Source organism: Nomascus leucogenys, chromosome 14 (genome assembly GCF_006542625.1).
Source record: "Nomascus leucogenys isolate Asia chromosome 14, Asia_NLE_v1, whole genome shotgun sequence".
Taxonomy (NCBI): domain Eukaryota; kingdom Metazoa; phylum Chordata; class Mammalia; order Primates; family Hylobatidae; genus Nomascus; species Nomascus leucogenys.
This window is the reverse complement of record NC_044394.1, coordinates 85,674,922-85,689,241: the sequence shown is the minus strand read 5'-3', so window position 1 is coordinate 85,689,241 and position 14,320 is coordinate 85,674,922. Positions and strand designations below refer to the sequence as shown.

The following is a 14,320-nucleotide window of genomic DNA, read 5'->3' as shown; positions in this document are numbered from 1 at the left end:
GGTACAGCTCTCCTGTCTCCTGTCTGCAGGGACCTGCGGGAACACACTGAGGTCTTGTTTGCCAGGTGTCCTCCAATTTCAGATTCTGAAGAACAGATTCCCTCAGCTCCCATCCAGAAATACCTTTCAGATCACTTTCAAGGCAGTTTAAGAGGCAGAGTGATAAGAAAACAAAGACAACGTTTCAGGCGGTAAATGAAGACTAATTATACTGAGCGTGAAGCAAAGTTCGTCTTTCTTCGTCTTTGCTCAGGTACGGGTTTCTCAGCGCCTGGAGGGGCCGATGCTCAGTGTCCTCACACAGGTCCATCTTCCTGCTCATCCAGTCACTGGCCACTCCCACCCCATGCTGGATTCAGAAGATGGCGAGTGGGCCTGGGACTGGGGCGGGCTCCCACTCCTGCCCGGGATGGTGCTGCGTTGTGGGCACCCGTATCCCTCCTCCCCCTCCACCCTGCCCAGCTCCAGATGTGTGGCTGAAGCGGCCAGCTTGGCCAGTTCATCCCCGCGCCACGTGTCCTTCCTCTGGCCCCAGACCCCAGCCTCACCTGGGCCAGTGCAGGAGAGCCCAGCTATGCTGGGTGTGCTTCAGGCTGTCACCTGCCCGAGTTATTTAAATCCACATTGTCAGCTAATGTATTCTAATAAGCAAGTGGGTGACCGGGCTGGCAGGCTCCGGATGACGCTGACATATAGCAAGGGGGGAGGAGCACGGAGCGAAACTCTGAGACTCACTTGCGCCCCAGTGCTCACCCCCGCGCTGCCTCCCACAGGCACCTGGAGTCACGCCACGATGTGAGCTGGATTATATAAGGGGGCTTGTTGCTGGGGAACCTCTCCCCGCCCACCCCCGCCAGGGCAGGCTCTGGAGGGAGGCCACATCTCCTCTGTCCCCGCCACCCTCAGGAGGAAGCCCCTCCAGCCCTTCTGGCCTGGTCTGTAGGGAAGCTCTGTCTGTAGGCCGCCTCGCTTTGAGGGCTGAGGCTGGATCACGGCAACACAGGGTCAGGAAGGGCCCGAGAGACCATGCCCACACTCCTCTGTCCATGTGGAGCTCAGAGCAGGCAGGGTCTCCCTGCCTTACAGACAGTGGCCTCATCCTGTCCTCCAGAACTTCCTCCCCATCATGGGCCATGTACTCTCTGCGAGAGGAGAGAGGGGACATCAGATGCCTGGACGGGCAGCAATGCATCTCCCTGGCTATGGCCGGAAGTCTGGCCAACGCTATGGCTGCAGGATAGCCATGAGCCACGCTGCGTTGTGGGCAGCAAACCCAAGGCACCATCTGCCAAGGAGGCCAGGCGAGAGCCACGTCTGGGGTGGCAGAAGGGCTGAGCCGTCAGCAGGACCCTCACGCCTCACAGCCCCAGCTCCACTGTGGGCAGTCCAGCTGCAGCCACAGACGGGGAGGGGGGGTGACTACGTGCCTGTCCTCGGGATAAGGGGCCACTCCACAGGGTGCTGGCCCCTGGAGCTCTCTGTGACCAGCAGCACCAGGCAACAGGGGCAACAGCTCCATCCACTGACCCCAAGGTAGACAGAATGGGGACCTGGGGCCCAGGACGAGATTCCAGGGTGAGGCACAGGTGACGCCTTCGGACTCCTGCAGGTCAAACTGGAGGCCTGTGCAAGATCCCTGCCCACTCTCACGACAATCTTAACTCTAGCACATTTTTCATTCATGCAATTCTTACAAAGATACCGCCATCCCCCCACCCCCCAGCCCAGTTTTCCCTTTGGTGACATCTTGCATCAGTACATGTGTTTATGATGATCAATGAATCAATGATGCTACATTATTATTAATTAAAGCCCATACTTTATTCATATTTCCTCAGTTTCCCTCCAATGTCTTCTCTCTCTCCCAGGACCCCACCCAGGATCCCACCTGACATTTACGGATCAGCTGTCTTCAGGTTCCTCTAGGCTGTGACAGTTTCTCAGACTTTGCTTGGTTGGTTTTTGTTTTTTTTTATTTTGAGATGGAGTCTCATTCTGTCACCCAGGCCAGAATGCAGTGGCGTGATCTCAGCTCACTGCAACCCCCGCCTCCTGGGTTCAAGCAATTCTCCTGCCTCAGCCTCCCGAGTAGCTGGGACTACAGATGCCCGCCACCATGCCCAGCTAATTTTTGTATTTTTAGAGATGGGATTTCACCATGGTGGCTAGGCTGGTCTCAAACTCCTGACCTTGTGATCTGCCTGCCTCAGCCTCCCAAAGTGCTGGGATTAAGGTGTGAGCCACCGCGCCCAGCCCACTTTCCTTGGTTTTGATGACTTGGGAAGTTTTGAGGAGGGCTGGTCGGTTTTTTTGTAGAGTGTCCCCCTGTTGGGATTTGCCTGATTTTTTTTTTTTTTTTTTTTTGAGACAGGGTCTTACTTTGTCGCCAAGGCTGGAGTGCAGTGGTGTGATCACGGCTCACTGCAGCCTTAACTTCCTGGGTTCAAGTGATCCTCCCACCTCAGCCTCCAGAGTAGCTAGGACCACAGGCATGTGCTATCACGCCTGGCTAATTAAAAAAAATTTTTTTTTTTTGCAGAGATGGGGTCTCACTATGTTGCCCAGACTGATCTTGAACAATCTTCCCACCTCGGCCTCCCAAAGTGCTGCGATTACAGGTGTGAGCCACTGCGCCCGGTCTGCCAGTGTTTTTCTGATACTAAGACAAGGGTTATGGGTCTGGAAGAGCCCAGAGCCCAGTGGTGAAGCGCCCTCCTGTCACGTCTGCCCGCGTGACCTCTCGGTGATGGTGCCAGCCTTGACCTCTGGGCTGAGAGAGTGGGTCGGGCTCTCCACTGTGGAGACGCCTTGCCTACCTCCCACGCTGTGCTCTCTGGAAGGAAGTCACCACGTGCAGCCCACACAGAAGGGGCATGAGCTGGGGCCCCCTCCCTGCGCCCCTTACTTTTATTTATTTATTTATTTTGAGACGAAGTTTTGCTCGTCGCCCAGGCTGGAGTGCAATGGCACAATCTCGGCTCGCTGCAACCTCTACTTCCTGGGTTCAAGCGATCCTCCTACCTCAGCCTCCCGAGTAGCTTGGATTACAGGTGCCCGCCACCATGCCTGGCTAATTTTTTGTATTTTTAGCGGAGATGTGGTTTCACCATGTTGGCCAGGCTGGTTTCGAACTCCTGACCCCAGTTGATCCACCTGCCTCAGCCTCCCAAAGTGTTGCGATTACAGGCGTGAGCCACTGCGCCCGGCCAGGCCCCTTCCTTTTAAATGTCAGCCTCTGGAGTGACCATCTGTGTCGGTTGGGGGCTCTTTAGAATGTCCCATCCAGTTGCTGATGATAACGACCTCTCGGGTGCACTGGTCCCATTCTCTGTGCTGTTTATGTTGCTGTATGCCTGGACTCCTGCCAACAATGTTCTGCCCTCCACTTAGGGGGTGCTCAGAGAGGCTGTGACACCTCCCCCAGCAACCAGCCAGTCATCTAGCACAGTGGCCACCGGGCCCACCTATGCCAGATGATGCCCCCTCGGCGCTGCCCACCCCCTAAATGCACACCATGCCTGCCGATGTCAGTGCTCGCCCTGTCCCACTTGCCCTGGCAGGAAATAGCCTGCAGTGAAAACATCGCTCTGCCTTTCATGCTGGACAAAGCCAAAGTGTACTGGAGGCGGCTGAGCTGGGCTTCCCGCCGCAAGGAGTGGGACTCCTGACCCCACAGCCCTGGCTCCCACCTTCGTGCTCCTGCCTTTGCCTTCTTGCTGATAACGCTGCCACTGGTGAAGAACACGGGAGCCCAGGCAGGAAGCAAAGAAACAGTGCTCCGGACACCATGCGGACAGCTTCACCTGCTGACCCCGGCCAGGCCCAGCTGCTCCCACAGTACCTGGCATGGAGGGGGAAGCGAGCAAGGGCAGGCGGGGAGAGAAGAGGCTCGCCCTCCTGGTTCTGCCCCAGACACCCGTCCGATAGCACTCCCGTGCCTTCCGGTCTCTCCCGCTCTGGAACTTTCTGGTTACTGATTACAAGTGCTTTAATCCAGGAATGAAAAGAAGGAAGAGGAGTTCTGATTGGGTGGACCCTTCTCTTGGAGAGAAGGCAAAGCTGCCAGGCAGAGGGTGGGAGGGGGAGGAAGAGGAGAGAGGAAGCTCCCTTGACAGGCATAAAATGTCCCTGTGATTTCGGACAAGTGGCTACTCTCAGGCCATGTTCAGCCGAGGCTGGGTGAGGCTGGTCAGGAAGAGGGAGACAGAGGTGGAAGCGGGTTCAAGTTTTGCCGGGTGGTCACCTCAGAAAGGGCTCCTTCTGTTTAGCAAAACTCCCCAATCCTTCGCCTGGCTTGCCAGGAGAACAGCTTGCTTGAAAAGCAAAGGCTGTCATCCTGTAATTAAATCTGAGACCCCCCCCATGTGACGTTGAGCTGAAGCCACTTACATAACGCCACTAAAAATAAGCTGATGAAGGCTGCACACTTACACTCTCTGCCTCCAGCCCTCCTCTCCCCAGTGGCCCATCGTGCTGGCTGACCCAGGGTCTGCGTCGCCGGCTGTGGCGTCAGGTTCTTGTCTGAAATCACTCTTGCCTCCGGCCCTGCTCGGCGCCCTGTGTACATGAGGGCCCATCGCTGGTGCCCGGGCTGCAGACCCCTGGCTCAGAGCTGGGGTGCTGAGGATCCCCCGGCCCGCCCAGGCGAGGGCTGATGCTCATGAGAGGAGACCTGCTGGGTACCGGCTCCATCTGCCTCCTTCTCAGTGACTCTTGATGAGCTGCTCATTTACATCAACCTGCTCCCAACCCCACCCCACAGTCTGGATTGTGAAACCCACCCCACCCCACCCCCAGTGCAGGAAGAAGGTGACCCTGGTCTGGGGTGGGGACAGAGGGTCTGGGAGGGTGTGGTGGCTGGCAGTCTCGGTGGCTGGCGATACCTCTTCTGCTTTTCCTTCCTGGGAGGAGGCGGGCAGGGCAAAGCCTCTCCGCTCAGTCGATGGTTTCCTTCGGGACATCTCATAGAGGCGTGGGTAAGATCCCAGGTCTGGGCCGCAGTTTCTAGCCATGCTGCCCAACCTTCAGGCAAGCAGTGAGGTTCCACAGCTACCTCATCACAAGAAGAGGGGGTGGTCTATGAACACCTCCAAAATAAAATGCGTCGGGACAAGAGTGCCCTCCTAACTCCACCTGGAGCTGGCGTCAGGGTGATCTCTGGATGCCCAGCCCATAAGCCTGGCCTGTCTCTTCCTGGGACCCTTGGTACTCAGCCCCCCCAGCCCCCCAGCCCCCTATACCCTTTAGAAAGGCTTCCCCATCAGTGTGAAAGGCCTCATAGGATGCTGGCGAAGGCGAGCACGGAGTGCCCGGGGAACATCCTTGGTGGAGACCTTCCTGGAGGTCACTGGTGCAGGGCAGATGCCAGGCAGGCACCGAGTTTCTTGCCCTTGTTGTCTATTCCTAGGTACGAGGACCTCACAACGTCCTGCTCTGCGCCAGTCATCAGCTGCGGTGCGTCTCCTCAGGTGCCGAGCTGGTCACTTCCATGTATGGCAGGTGTTCTGATAACCCTCTTCTCAGGGAAGGCCTCCAGCCCGCATTCAGCCACCTGCCGAGCTGCCAGGCAGAGGGAGCAGGCCCAGGCACCGAGACTGCTGAGCCACTGGCCACCTGGAAAGCAGGCTGGGTTCTGAGTCGGTCACTGAATGTGTGTCCCCTTGGATGGGAGTAGCGCGATGATGTGCAGGCCAGCCCAGGAAGTAACAATGGGAGCTTCTAGAAGGTGGAGCGGGACCCAGGACCGTGGGAGCTTTTCCGGAGGAGCCTACCTCTCCTGTGTTGCAGCTGATGGGAGCAGCAGGGCCTGGAGAAGAACTGTCCCCAGGCTGACTCCCCTCTTGGAGTGAGGAGACCTCCCGTGTTTGCCTGCCAGCCTCCATCTGTCATCTTGGTTCCAGCCATTCAACTTTCCTCCAGGTGGGCAGGGCTGCTCTACCCCCACCTGCCCCGTGTTGGCCCCAGACCCAGTTCAGGCCAGTGGACGTCTGTCCTAGGGCTGTGTGTGAGGTCGGTGGGTGCAGGGAGCACAACAGGAAGCTGGCCTAGAAGAAGGGGGTCAGGGTCAGTGGAGATGCTCCTACCTTCAGGTAAATGCCCTCATTTGTTAGGGCCAGTTTGAGCGAGCTTTCTGTCATTTACCACCAAAAGAATCCTAGAAAATAAATATACAGGGATCTACCCCCAAACACTGGAGACAATAGAGAAAAAGGAAGCAGCCAGGGCCAGTAGCTGGAAGGAAATTCAGCTGGAGGAGAGGAGGCGCGGGGCTGTGGTGGGAGGGAGGCAATGCTTCCTGAATCTTACTTCCCTGGTCTTTCCACCTGCATGAGCCCGTGCCAGTCTGGGGGTCTGCCGGCCAGCCAGCACAACTGCGTCTCCCCCAGGGACCTGACTCGTTGAATGAATTGAATGAATGAATGAATGAATGAATGATTTTGCAGGGATGGGAGGCTGGGAGAGTGAGAGGTTTCATTAAACGGAAACGCTCAGATCTAGTGTTTTACAATGTAAAGCAAATAATTCCTCTATGTTAGCCTGATTTATGTAAATATTTCTCCAAGGGAATTGTACTGGGAGACCTGTGCGCCAACTCGGCCAGCTTCCCCGGCAGAATCTCCCCTTGGGAGGACCCTTAAGCAGGACCCTTCCTAAAAACTGGAGGCAGCTCTGACTCCTCCACCCCTCCTACAAGGTTCCCCCACGCCCCAGGGTTTTCCACCGCATGAGAGTCCTCCGGGCCCCTCGTTTCCTACTGCCCTCGACCCTTCCTTCCCGAGACCTCTTTCCCTAAGTAAACTGCCTCCAACGAGAATCTTCTGCCGGCACGAGGGTCCTCCCCCTCCCTAAGGGTCGCCCTGTCCCCAGGCCTTCCAGCAGGAAACTCCCCTGTCCCCTCTCCAGATCCTCCTTCCCAGGGCCCTCCTCCAAGATCCTCTTCCCCGACCCTCCTCCCCCAGGGTCCTCCCCTCTCCAGAATCCCGGCCCTAAGCCCCTAAGCGCTGTCTGCCTGTCTAGGGTCCTCCCCAGAGTTCACCTTCTGCAGGATCCTCCCTCCAAGTCCTCTCCTCACGATGCTCCTCCGAAATCCTCCTTCTCCAAGTCGTCCCCCCTCCAGGGCCGAGCTCTCTCCAGGGTTCTCCTCTCTGCCCCGAGGGGCCGGCCGGGGGGGGGTCGCCTCCCGCCCGGCGGGCTTACCTGCGAAGCGGCGGGGTCGGGGCCTCTCACACCTGTAAGCCCGGCCCGAGGCGTCCTGCGTCCGAGCCGCTCCCCGCCCCGCAGCGCCAGGCCGCGACCCGGCGGGCCGACCGCCCGCCCCGAAGTGCCACTTCGCGAAGTGCCGCCTCCACGCGCGCTCGCCGCCGGCGCCCCCAGCTCTCCTCCCCGCACCTTCTGCTCCTTCTTCCTGCGCCACCCCGCCCCCGCCTCCCCGCCCCCAGCCCGGCTGTTGCCGGGCCCCCCTCAGGCTGCTCCCAGGGCCCCAGCCCGCGCCGCGCCTCCCCACTCCTCCCCCAGGATCGACGCCGCAACCGACCAATCGCTGCCTGGAGTCGGCCACTAGGCCCCGCCTCCGATCCCGCCCCCCTCCCTCTTCTCCGGAACCCACCAATGGAAAGGGTGGTGCGGGGGCGGGGCCTGGCGGTTGCCTAGCAGCGGCAGCGCCGGGCGGGGGCGGGTGGTCGGGGGCGGTGATGCGGGCCCAACGGGGGCGGGACGCAGGGGCGGGGACTGCCGCGGGGCGGGGCCTGAGGCGGCAATAAAAGTGGCCGCCGCCGGACGCCGGGCTCTGTGGTTCGGGTCTGCTTTCGTATTCGTCACCGTGCCGTTGCTGCTGCTGCTGCTGCCGCCGCTTGCGCCCCCGTTCCGGTCTGTGGTGCAGCCGGGACCCAGGACCATGTCGCTGTCTCGCTCAGAGGAGATGCACCGGCTCACGGAAAATGTCTACAAGGTGAGCGCCCTCCGGCGCCGAGCTGAGCCCGCTCCGGGTGCGCCCGGGTCCCGCGCGCCCGAGCCCGACCAGGGCGGCCCCGGGGCCGCGCGCGGGGCCAGGAGGCTGGGACTTCGGGGGTCTTCCCGGCGCGGCCACCCGGGACCCGGGCTGCTGGGGTGGTGAGCCCGGCGCCGGCCGCTCACAGGTGGCCACCCCCGCCCGGGCCCCCCCACCCCATGCGCGCCGCGGCCCGGCCGGTCCCCAGCCCCAGGCCCGGGGAGCACTCCCCGCTCCGACGGCCCTGCTCGGCCCCTGCGCGCCCGCCTTGGCGTCGGCGGGAACGGAGCCGCGCGCTGGGCCCCGGGAGCCCTCGGACCTGTCCGGGTCGTAGCACACCCGGGCAGGGCGGGGGCGGCGGGCCCAGGGGTTACGGCGGCCGGGACGGCATGGGGGCTGTCGAAGGCCGCGGCCGGCGCGGTGGCACCGTGGGGCTCTTCCAGGCGCGGTTGCGCGAGCCTCGGGCACTTCATTCTCAACAGGCTTTCCCTGTCCACAACTCCTGCCCGGCGCTGGTGCTGGGGCCTAAGGTGGGAGGTCGGAGCGCGGGCAGGCTGGATGGGTGGACGGATAATCCATCATCTTATGTAACCGCGGAGAGAGAAGACTAATTGTGTAGGAGGCTGACGTGCCTGCCTTTGCTTCAAATGTGTTAAGAGTGGCATCCACGTTCTCGTCTGTGAAATGACAGGTTCACATCCGAGGGCCGCAGAGCACCGCTGGAAGCCTCCCCTGCCGCCCCCTCCCTGGTCGTTTTTCTGGCTGGGATACCGACAAACAGGCCCTTGGTTTCCTCTTTCCTCAGTATCCATTCTCGGTCCAGACCCCCACGCTTGAGCCCAGCAGCTCTCAGGGAGCATTTTCTCAGAGGAGAAAACCCCTGCCCTGGGTGGCCCTGGGTCCTGGGCGATCTCTTACAGATGTGCTTTGTTTCAAAACTGAAGGTTCAGAGACAGGCTGGGCGATGAGTGGAGTGGGTGTTTACCCGGCAGTTGCTGGTTCATGCCTCCTAACTGGCTTGCGCCCTGCCCGGCAGAGTAACTGTTCTGATTGTGTTAGGTGGCCAAGGCGTGCCTGGCCAGGGGCCTGCGAAGCCCTCTTAGCTCTCAGGCTTGGGAGAGCCAGATGGAGGCCTCTGGGGTGGCCCCTCTGGTTCCAGTTGGAGTGCAGGAGGCAGATTGCACTTGAATACAGCTTTCAATAAAGCTTGCGAAGTTGGGGCCGCGTCAGTCAGGAAGGATTCTGAAGGCGGGTGAGGTCGACTAGATGAGTCCTAAAGCCACGTCGGAACCACTGGTAAACAGGATTCAGGGTGACCTGAGGAGTCGGCTTGGGAAAGGCACAGGCCCTGGGGTGGTTAGGTTTGGTTTCACAGTCTGTGGTATACGGTTCTGGCCTTGTTGCTCTGTAGAAGCACATGCTGTCAAGGGAGGGAGGTTTATTAAATTATTAGTCATTAATTCAATTACGATTTGTTCGTGATTGCAGAGGGTGGAAGACAAGTACCGGTGGAACCTTTTTCCTGTTTTCTCTGCTTCTGCGCTGAAACCAGAAAGCAGGAACTTTCGTGGTGAGAGTTGGCAGGGGGTGGGTACATGGAGTGGTTTTGCTCTGGGGGACTGACCCGGTGATCGTCCTTAATAAAACTCTCCTAACCGGGCAGCCGGCTTTCACCTAGGTGAAGCTGTAATTTATGTGCAGGTCTGAGTGAAATTTGCTGGCAGGAAACTCTTAGGACTGAGTGTTTGGGGACTTTGAGCCCCTGTGGACGCAGACTAGCAGGTCTGGAGCACGTGAAACACACAGGTTCTGCGTTTTGTCTTCCACGGGTGGGTTAATTGGTGATTTTCCCAAGTGAAGATACGGCGGTTGATGATTTGATTTAGCACGGCTGGACGCGGTAGGCCGTAGGTGTCTGAAGGGCCGATCCACTCTGGAAAGGCTTTGCCCTGTCGGCAGGCTTGCACTGCTGCTGCACACAAGCGGGGTTGGTTTTGTAGGTAGGTGGCTCCTGCTGCCACTCCGGGGGCCTGACTGCTGAGCCTTTGAATCCTGGTGCTGTTACCTTTCTGTGCTTTGTCACTGGGGAGCTCAAGGTGCCTTGGTAGTGCCGGTACTGGTTGGGCAGCTTTTGGCGATGTCGGCTAGGCAGAAACTCAGCCCACATGGAGACATATTTAGGAGACCGCCGAAGCCACCGGTGTGCACGCCTGGGCTGGTCCAGCCGGTCCAGGCAGTGCTGAGGTCCATCCTCTCCTGGGACGGTGCTGCCTCTGGCATCCCTTCCCGGGGCCGCTCCTGTGCCTGGGTTGGCGGCTTGCAGAGCCCTGGCAGTGCCTCTTGGAACGGCTGGGCTGTGGCCTGCTTAGTGTCACCCGCGATGCGGCTCAGCTGTTTGGTTTGGACATTGTATCGCCTTAACTGCAGTTCTGAGTGGTGTTTGCCTTGGCAAAGGAGGACGCTTGTCATTGGCCTTGCTGATTAAAAATGCAAGAATAAAAAGTGCAGTTTTGATTTTCTTCCCTGTAAGAATCTGTAACGCAGACTTTGACCTCTTTTCTGGTGGCTCCATTCCCTTGGGAGCTGTGTCCTCGGGAATTTCATGGAAGATGAAGGGGAGGGGAGCGGAACGGCTTCCCGGTGTTTGCCGAGAACGTAATCTCAGAACTTTTGGGGGCACTGTGTGGGCTGGGCCCTGCAGGTGTTGGGAGGGCAAGACGAGGAAGACCCCTTCCGCCACAGGAGCCCGGGCCCGGCGCTCGCTCAGGTAGCCCTGGGTAATGGCCCAGATGGAGGGAGGGAGTGCTGGAATCTGCCTCCCCCAGTGGCCTTTGGAATTAAGGCTACTGAAGCTGCAGCCCTCTTGGGGAAGCCCCAAGCATCGCTGCGTGCTGAGGGCCTGGCTCACTGGCTGGCTGTGGCTCCTGGAATGCCAGGCGAATGTCAGGTGGGTGTTTTCCTCAAGGTCTCGTGTCCGCAGAGAAGCCCTGGCTCCCAGGTGACCCGTGACCTGGAGTGTGGCGGCTCCAGCACTTTCTCTGGGAATGGTGCCATTGACCCACAGCCTGTCCTAGAATATGTGAGGTGAGAGAGCATCCGGGGAGGAGGAGGAGTCACTGTTACAGACGTGGCCATGGCCTTCCTTGTGCCGAGGCTCTTGGCCCTGGCTGGTCACTCTAGCAGCTGGTGGGGAAGCCAGCCTGGCAGGGCCGCAGCTGTGCTTCGAGGAGACGGGTGCCACAGGGTTCCCGGAGCCAGGAGCCAGTTGGGTTTGCCACCTCTGGTGTGATTGGTAAGGGCTGGCGCCAGGTGGTGGGCATCATGTGCTGGGTGGCAGGGAGCACACTGCCGGCTTTTCTGCTCCAGGCTCGGCTGCCCGGGCCTGGCCGCTCCTTTGCCACATCCAGCTTCTTCTGGGGTGTGCAGAGCTCACCATCCCCTCCATTTGGAGACGGTGGGGAGTGGTCTCTGACAGGCACCTCCTGCTGACAGGCACCTCCTGGCATTGGAGCCACCTGCCTGGGGGGCAGCAGACCCAGCACCTGAGGAGGAGAGAAATGCAGTGCTGGGCCCAGCTCCGTGCGCATGTATGTGCGTGTCCGTGTGTGCGCACGTGCATGTGGTGCTTTGTTTTTAGGGATACTTTCTGGGGTGGCCCCCGTGGGCACCATTTTGCCACAGGGTGGCTGGGTCTGCTGTCACTGAGTGGACCTGGCCTGCATTTTCTCCACATGTGCATGTCGTGTTCTGTGTTACCTGCCCTCGCCACCGCCAGCCTTTAGCGGGGGCACGTCTCCCAGGAGCAGTGCTGATGTGGTCCCCTCGGCGGGGTGGCCAGGGCACAAAGACCGGCTGCCCAGCCTCTGTGGGCTTTGGCCCCAGGCACTGTCCTGCCAGTTGTTGGCTCCAGGGTGCATGGTCCTTCTGCTGGCGCTTGCTCAGCGTCCCATGCCTGCTGGCCCCAGGTGGTGTCCAGTGCTCGCTTGGTGTCCCATGCCTGCTGTGCCGTCGGTGGTTGCATGAGGTCCATGTCTACCGATGGATGTGACCAGGCGGTTCTGGGATGTGGCGCTTGTGGAGTTGTGGGCTGGTTGGGGGAGAGTGTCTTGCTCATACCTGCTGTCCCCACAGGCCTTGCCTTGAGCAAGTATCCTTCCTTGGGGAGATCGGTTGGCTCGTGGGACTGGCCGAGTGGACTTGAGGTTCAGGGTTAAAATGAAGGCCGGTGCTGCCCTGGGCTTTCAGGGGCCACCGTTAGATGGGAGGGCAGTGGGTGGGGGCTGCTGGGAGCTGTGTTCCTGTTGCTGTCTTGTCTTCGACTGAAGCTTCCAAAGGTCGAGGCCTGAGGGCCAAGCCCTGTCTGCTGGCCACAGACACCATGGGCTGAGCTGTCCAGGATAGGTGGTCTTGCAGGGGAGGGCTGGTGTGTGACCCAGTCATTGAGCGGAAGGGGCCTGTCCTCCTTCCGAGCTCCAGGAGGCAGGCTGGCCGAGAGGCTGAGGCCCGGTTCACAGGTCTGGGCCCTGGTCAGGAGAGCAACCCCAGTGTCACTGCAGGAGTGGCAGGTGGTGAGCAGAGCTGGACATCACCACTTGTCCCCACCCAGCCTTGCATGGCCCCCTCTGCCAGCTGCCCTGGGCTAGTGTTGCCTGTGGCTGCCACCATGGGTGGGGACACTCGCACCATCTGTGGAGGTGGGGTGCCACTGACTGCTGGTTGAGGCTGGCTCCTGTCCTTCCTTGCACTCAGCCAGAGTCTGCCCTGTGTTGCCTTCCCAGCCACCTTGTCTGGTGACTTTCTTTGAGGCCCCAGGATAGGGAAGCATCTTCGTGGCTGCACAGAGCCCGTGGTCCCCTGGAAGCTCTGCACTTGGGCGGCCGGCGCCGTCAGCCGTCCCCCACAGCCTGCGCTAAGATCCCTAGTAATTACAGGCAGGCGGGATGGTGCTGGCACCGGCCTCCAACGCACTTCCACCTCCCCCGAGCGCTGATTCATTCCTGGCCCCTGGCTGTGCCTGTACAGCTGCACGATGACTCGAGGGGCCTCAACCCAGAGGCAGAAGGGGAGGCCGAGAAGGGACCCGTTTGGCTCTGTGACTGCAATGGCTTGATCTGTCCTGCCCACAGATGTCTCCTTTGGGCGTGGAACGGCGGCCAGCCTGTGAGGGGCCCATCAGTATTCGGGAATGAACACATCTTGTTTCTGGATTCTGGAGCGTTCATGCTTGAATCACTGTCCCACCTTTGCTGAGGGTCTGCTCCTTGAGCGGTGGCCTGGGCCCTCTGAGGGCTTCCTGGAGGTGGTGGCAGCTCACACCACATGGGATTGGAATCCCTGTTTCCCAGGGCTGTGGGCAGTGCAGGCTGAGGAGGTGGCCCTGGTGTGGGGCTGGCCTAGGCAGGCTGAGGGCTATTTCTCTTACTGTGGCCCAGGGGCTCTTGGTGTTCGTCCTGCACCAAGGGGACCAGAAAGCCCAGGGAACAAGAGTGGAGGAAGCTGTGGAGATGGTGGGGAGGTAGGGCCTGAGTCCATGCTGTGCTGAGGAGTCCCCTCCGGGGGCAGGAGGCTGGGGATGTGCCCCTGGCAGGGGCCCATTTCTGCCTGCCAGGCACAGTGACGCCCCCAACACCTCCCTCAGGTTAACCCCCATCTGCCCCTGGTCTTTTTGACTTACGCTATGGAGCCTTGTCTACTGGCTCTCGGTTTGGTCACCCCTGAGCCTTGGAAAATCCTGCCTGGTGCTTGGGCTTCCTGCCAGGCCTGCCTGGAGGAGTCTCGCCTGGCCTGTCCCCTGGCCATACAACCTTGGCCAAATCTTGCTCCCTGGGCAGTGGGTACAGCAGGCAGGATGCTCCCAGGGTCCCTGGAGGCCCCAGAGCCTGTCCCAGGTCAGGTGGCACCAGCCTTGGTATCCTCAGTGCTCTAGTCCTCACTCTGATGGGCATGGGTGGGATGCACGCGGCACCATCAGATCTGATGTCCTGGGCCGTGAGGTGCTGGGGGCCCCCTGGAGGGGAAAAGGCTGTCAGTTACAGCAGAATGCTTTTGTTTTTGCTTAGAGTTTTGATTTTATACTTACTGGAACAGTTGTCTTATAATTGGGTAGTGTTTTTTTGTTTTTTGTTTGTTCGTTTGTTTTTGTTTTTTGTTTTGTTTTGTTTTTTTGTTTTTTGGAGAAAGAGTCTTGCTTTGTTTCCCAGCCTGGAGTGCAGTGGTGTGATCACACCTCAACTGCAGCCTGAACCTCCTGGGCTTACACAGTCCTCCTGCCTCAGCCACCTGAGTAGCCAGGACCATAGGCGTGTCCCACCTGTGTGCCCGGCTAATTTTTTT

The 14,320-nt window shown here is 59.7% G+C and overlaps 2 protein-coding genes across 4 annotated transcripts in view; one reads left to right on the top strand and one right to left on the bottom strand.

Moving 5' to 3' along the window:
- Nucleotides 1-2,136: 2,136 nt before the first annotated feature.
- LOC105740828 lies at nt 2,137-7,519 on the bottom strand. Its single transcript, XM_030827949.1, has 3 exons — nt 7,198-7,519; nt 5,241-6,044; nt 2,137-5,049 (listed from the first exon to the last, which is right to left on the bottom strand). Exon 3 carries the CDS (start codon nt 4,117-4,119, stop codon nt 3,595-3,597), a length of 525 nt encoding a protein of 174 aa, XP_030683809.1. The 5' UTR covers nt 4,120-5,049; nt 5,241-6,044; nt 7,198-7,519; the 3' UTR covers nt 2,137-3,594.
- A 246-nt stretch (nt 7,520-7,765) lies between these two features.
- Nucleotides 7,766-14,320, top strand: part of BAIAP2 (BAR/IMD domain containing adaptor protein 2) — an 80,883-nt gene continuing 74,328 nt past the window's right edge. For all 3 annotated transcript variants that reach the window (XM_030828283.1, XM_030828281.1, XM_003280947.3), the window contains exon 1: nt 7,766-7,948. In XM_030828283.1, coding sequence (XP_030684143.1) covers nt 7,895-7,948 — 54 coding nt within the window. In that variant the 5' untranslated portion in view covers nt 7,766-7,894. The remainder of the gene's footprint in view (nt 7,949-14,320) is intronic.

Bases quoted from the DNA above. Each gene is read 5' to 3' on its own strand.
- LOC105740828 (XM_030827949.1), bottom strand. From the start codon at position 4,119: ATGCCTGTCAAGGGAGCTTCCTCTCTCCTCTTCCTCCCCCTCCCACCC.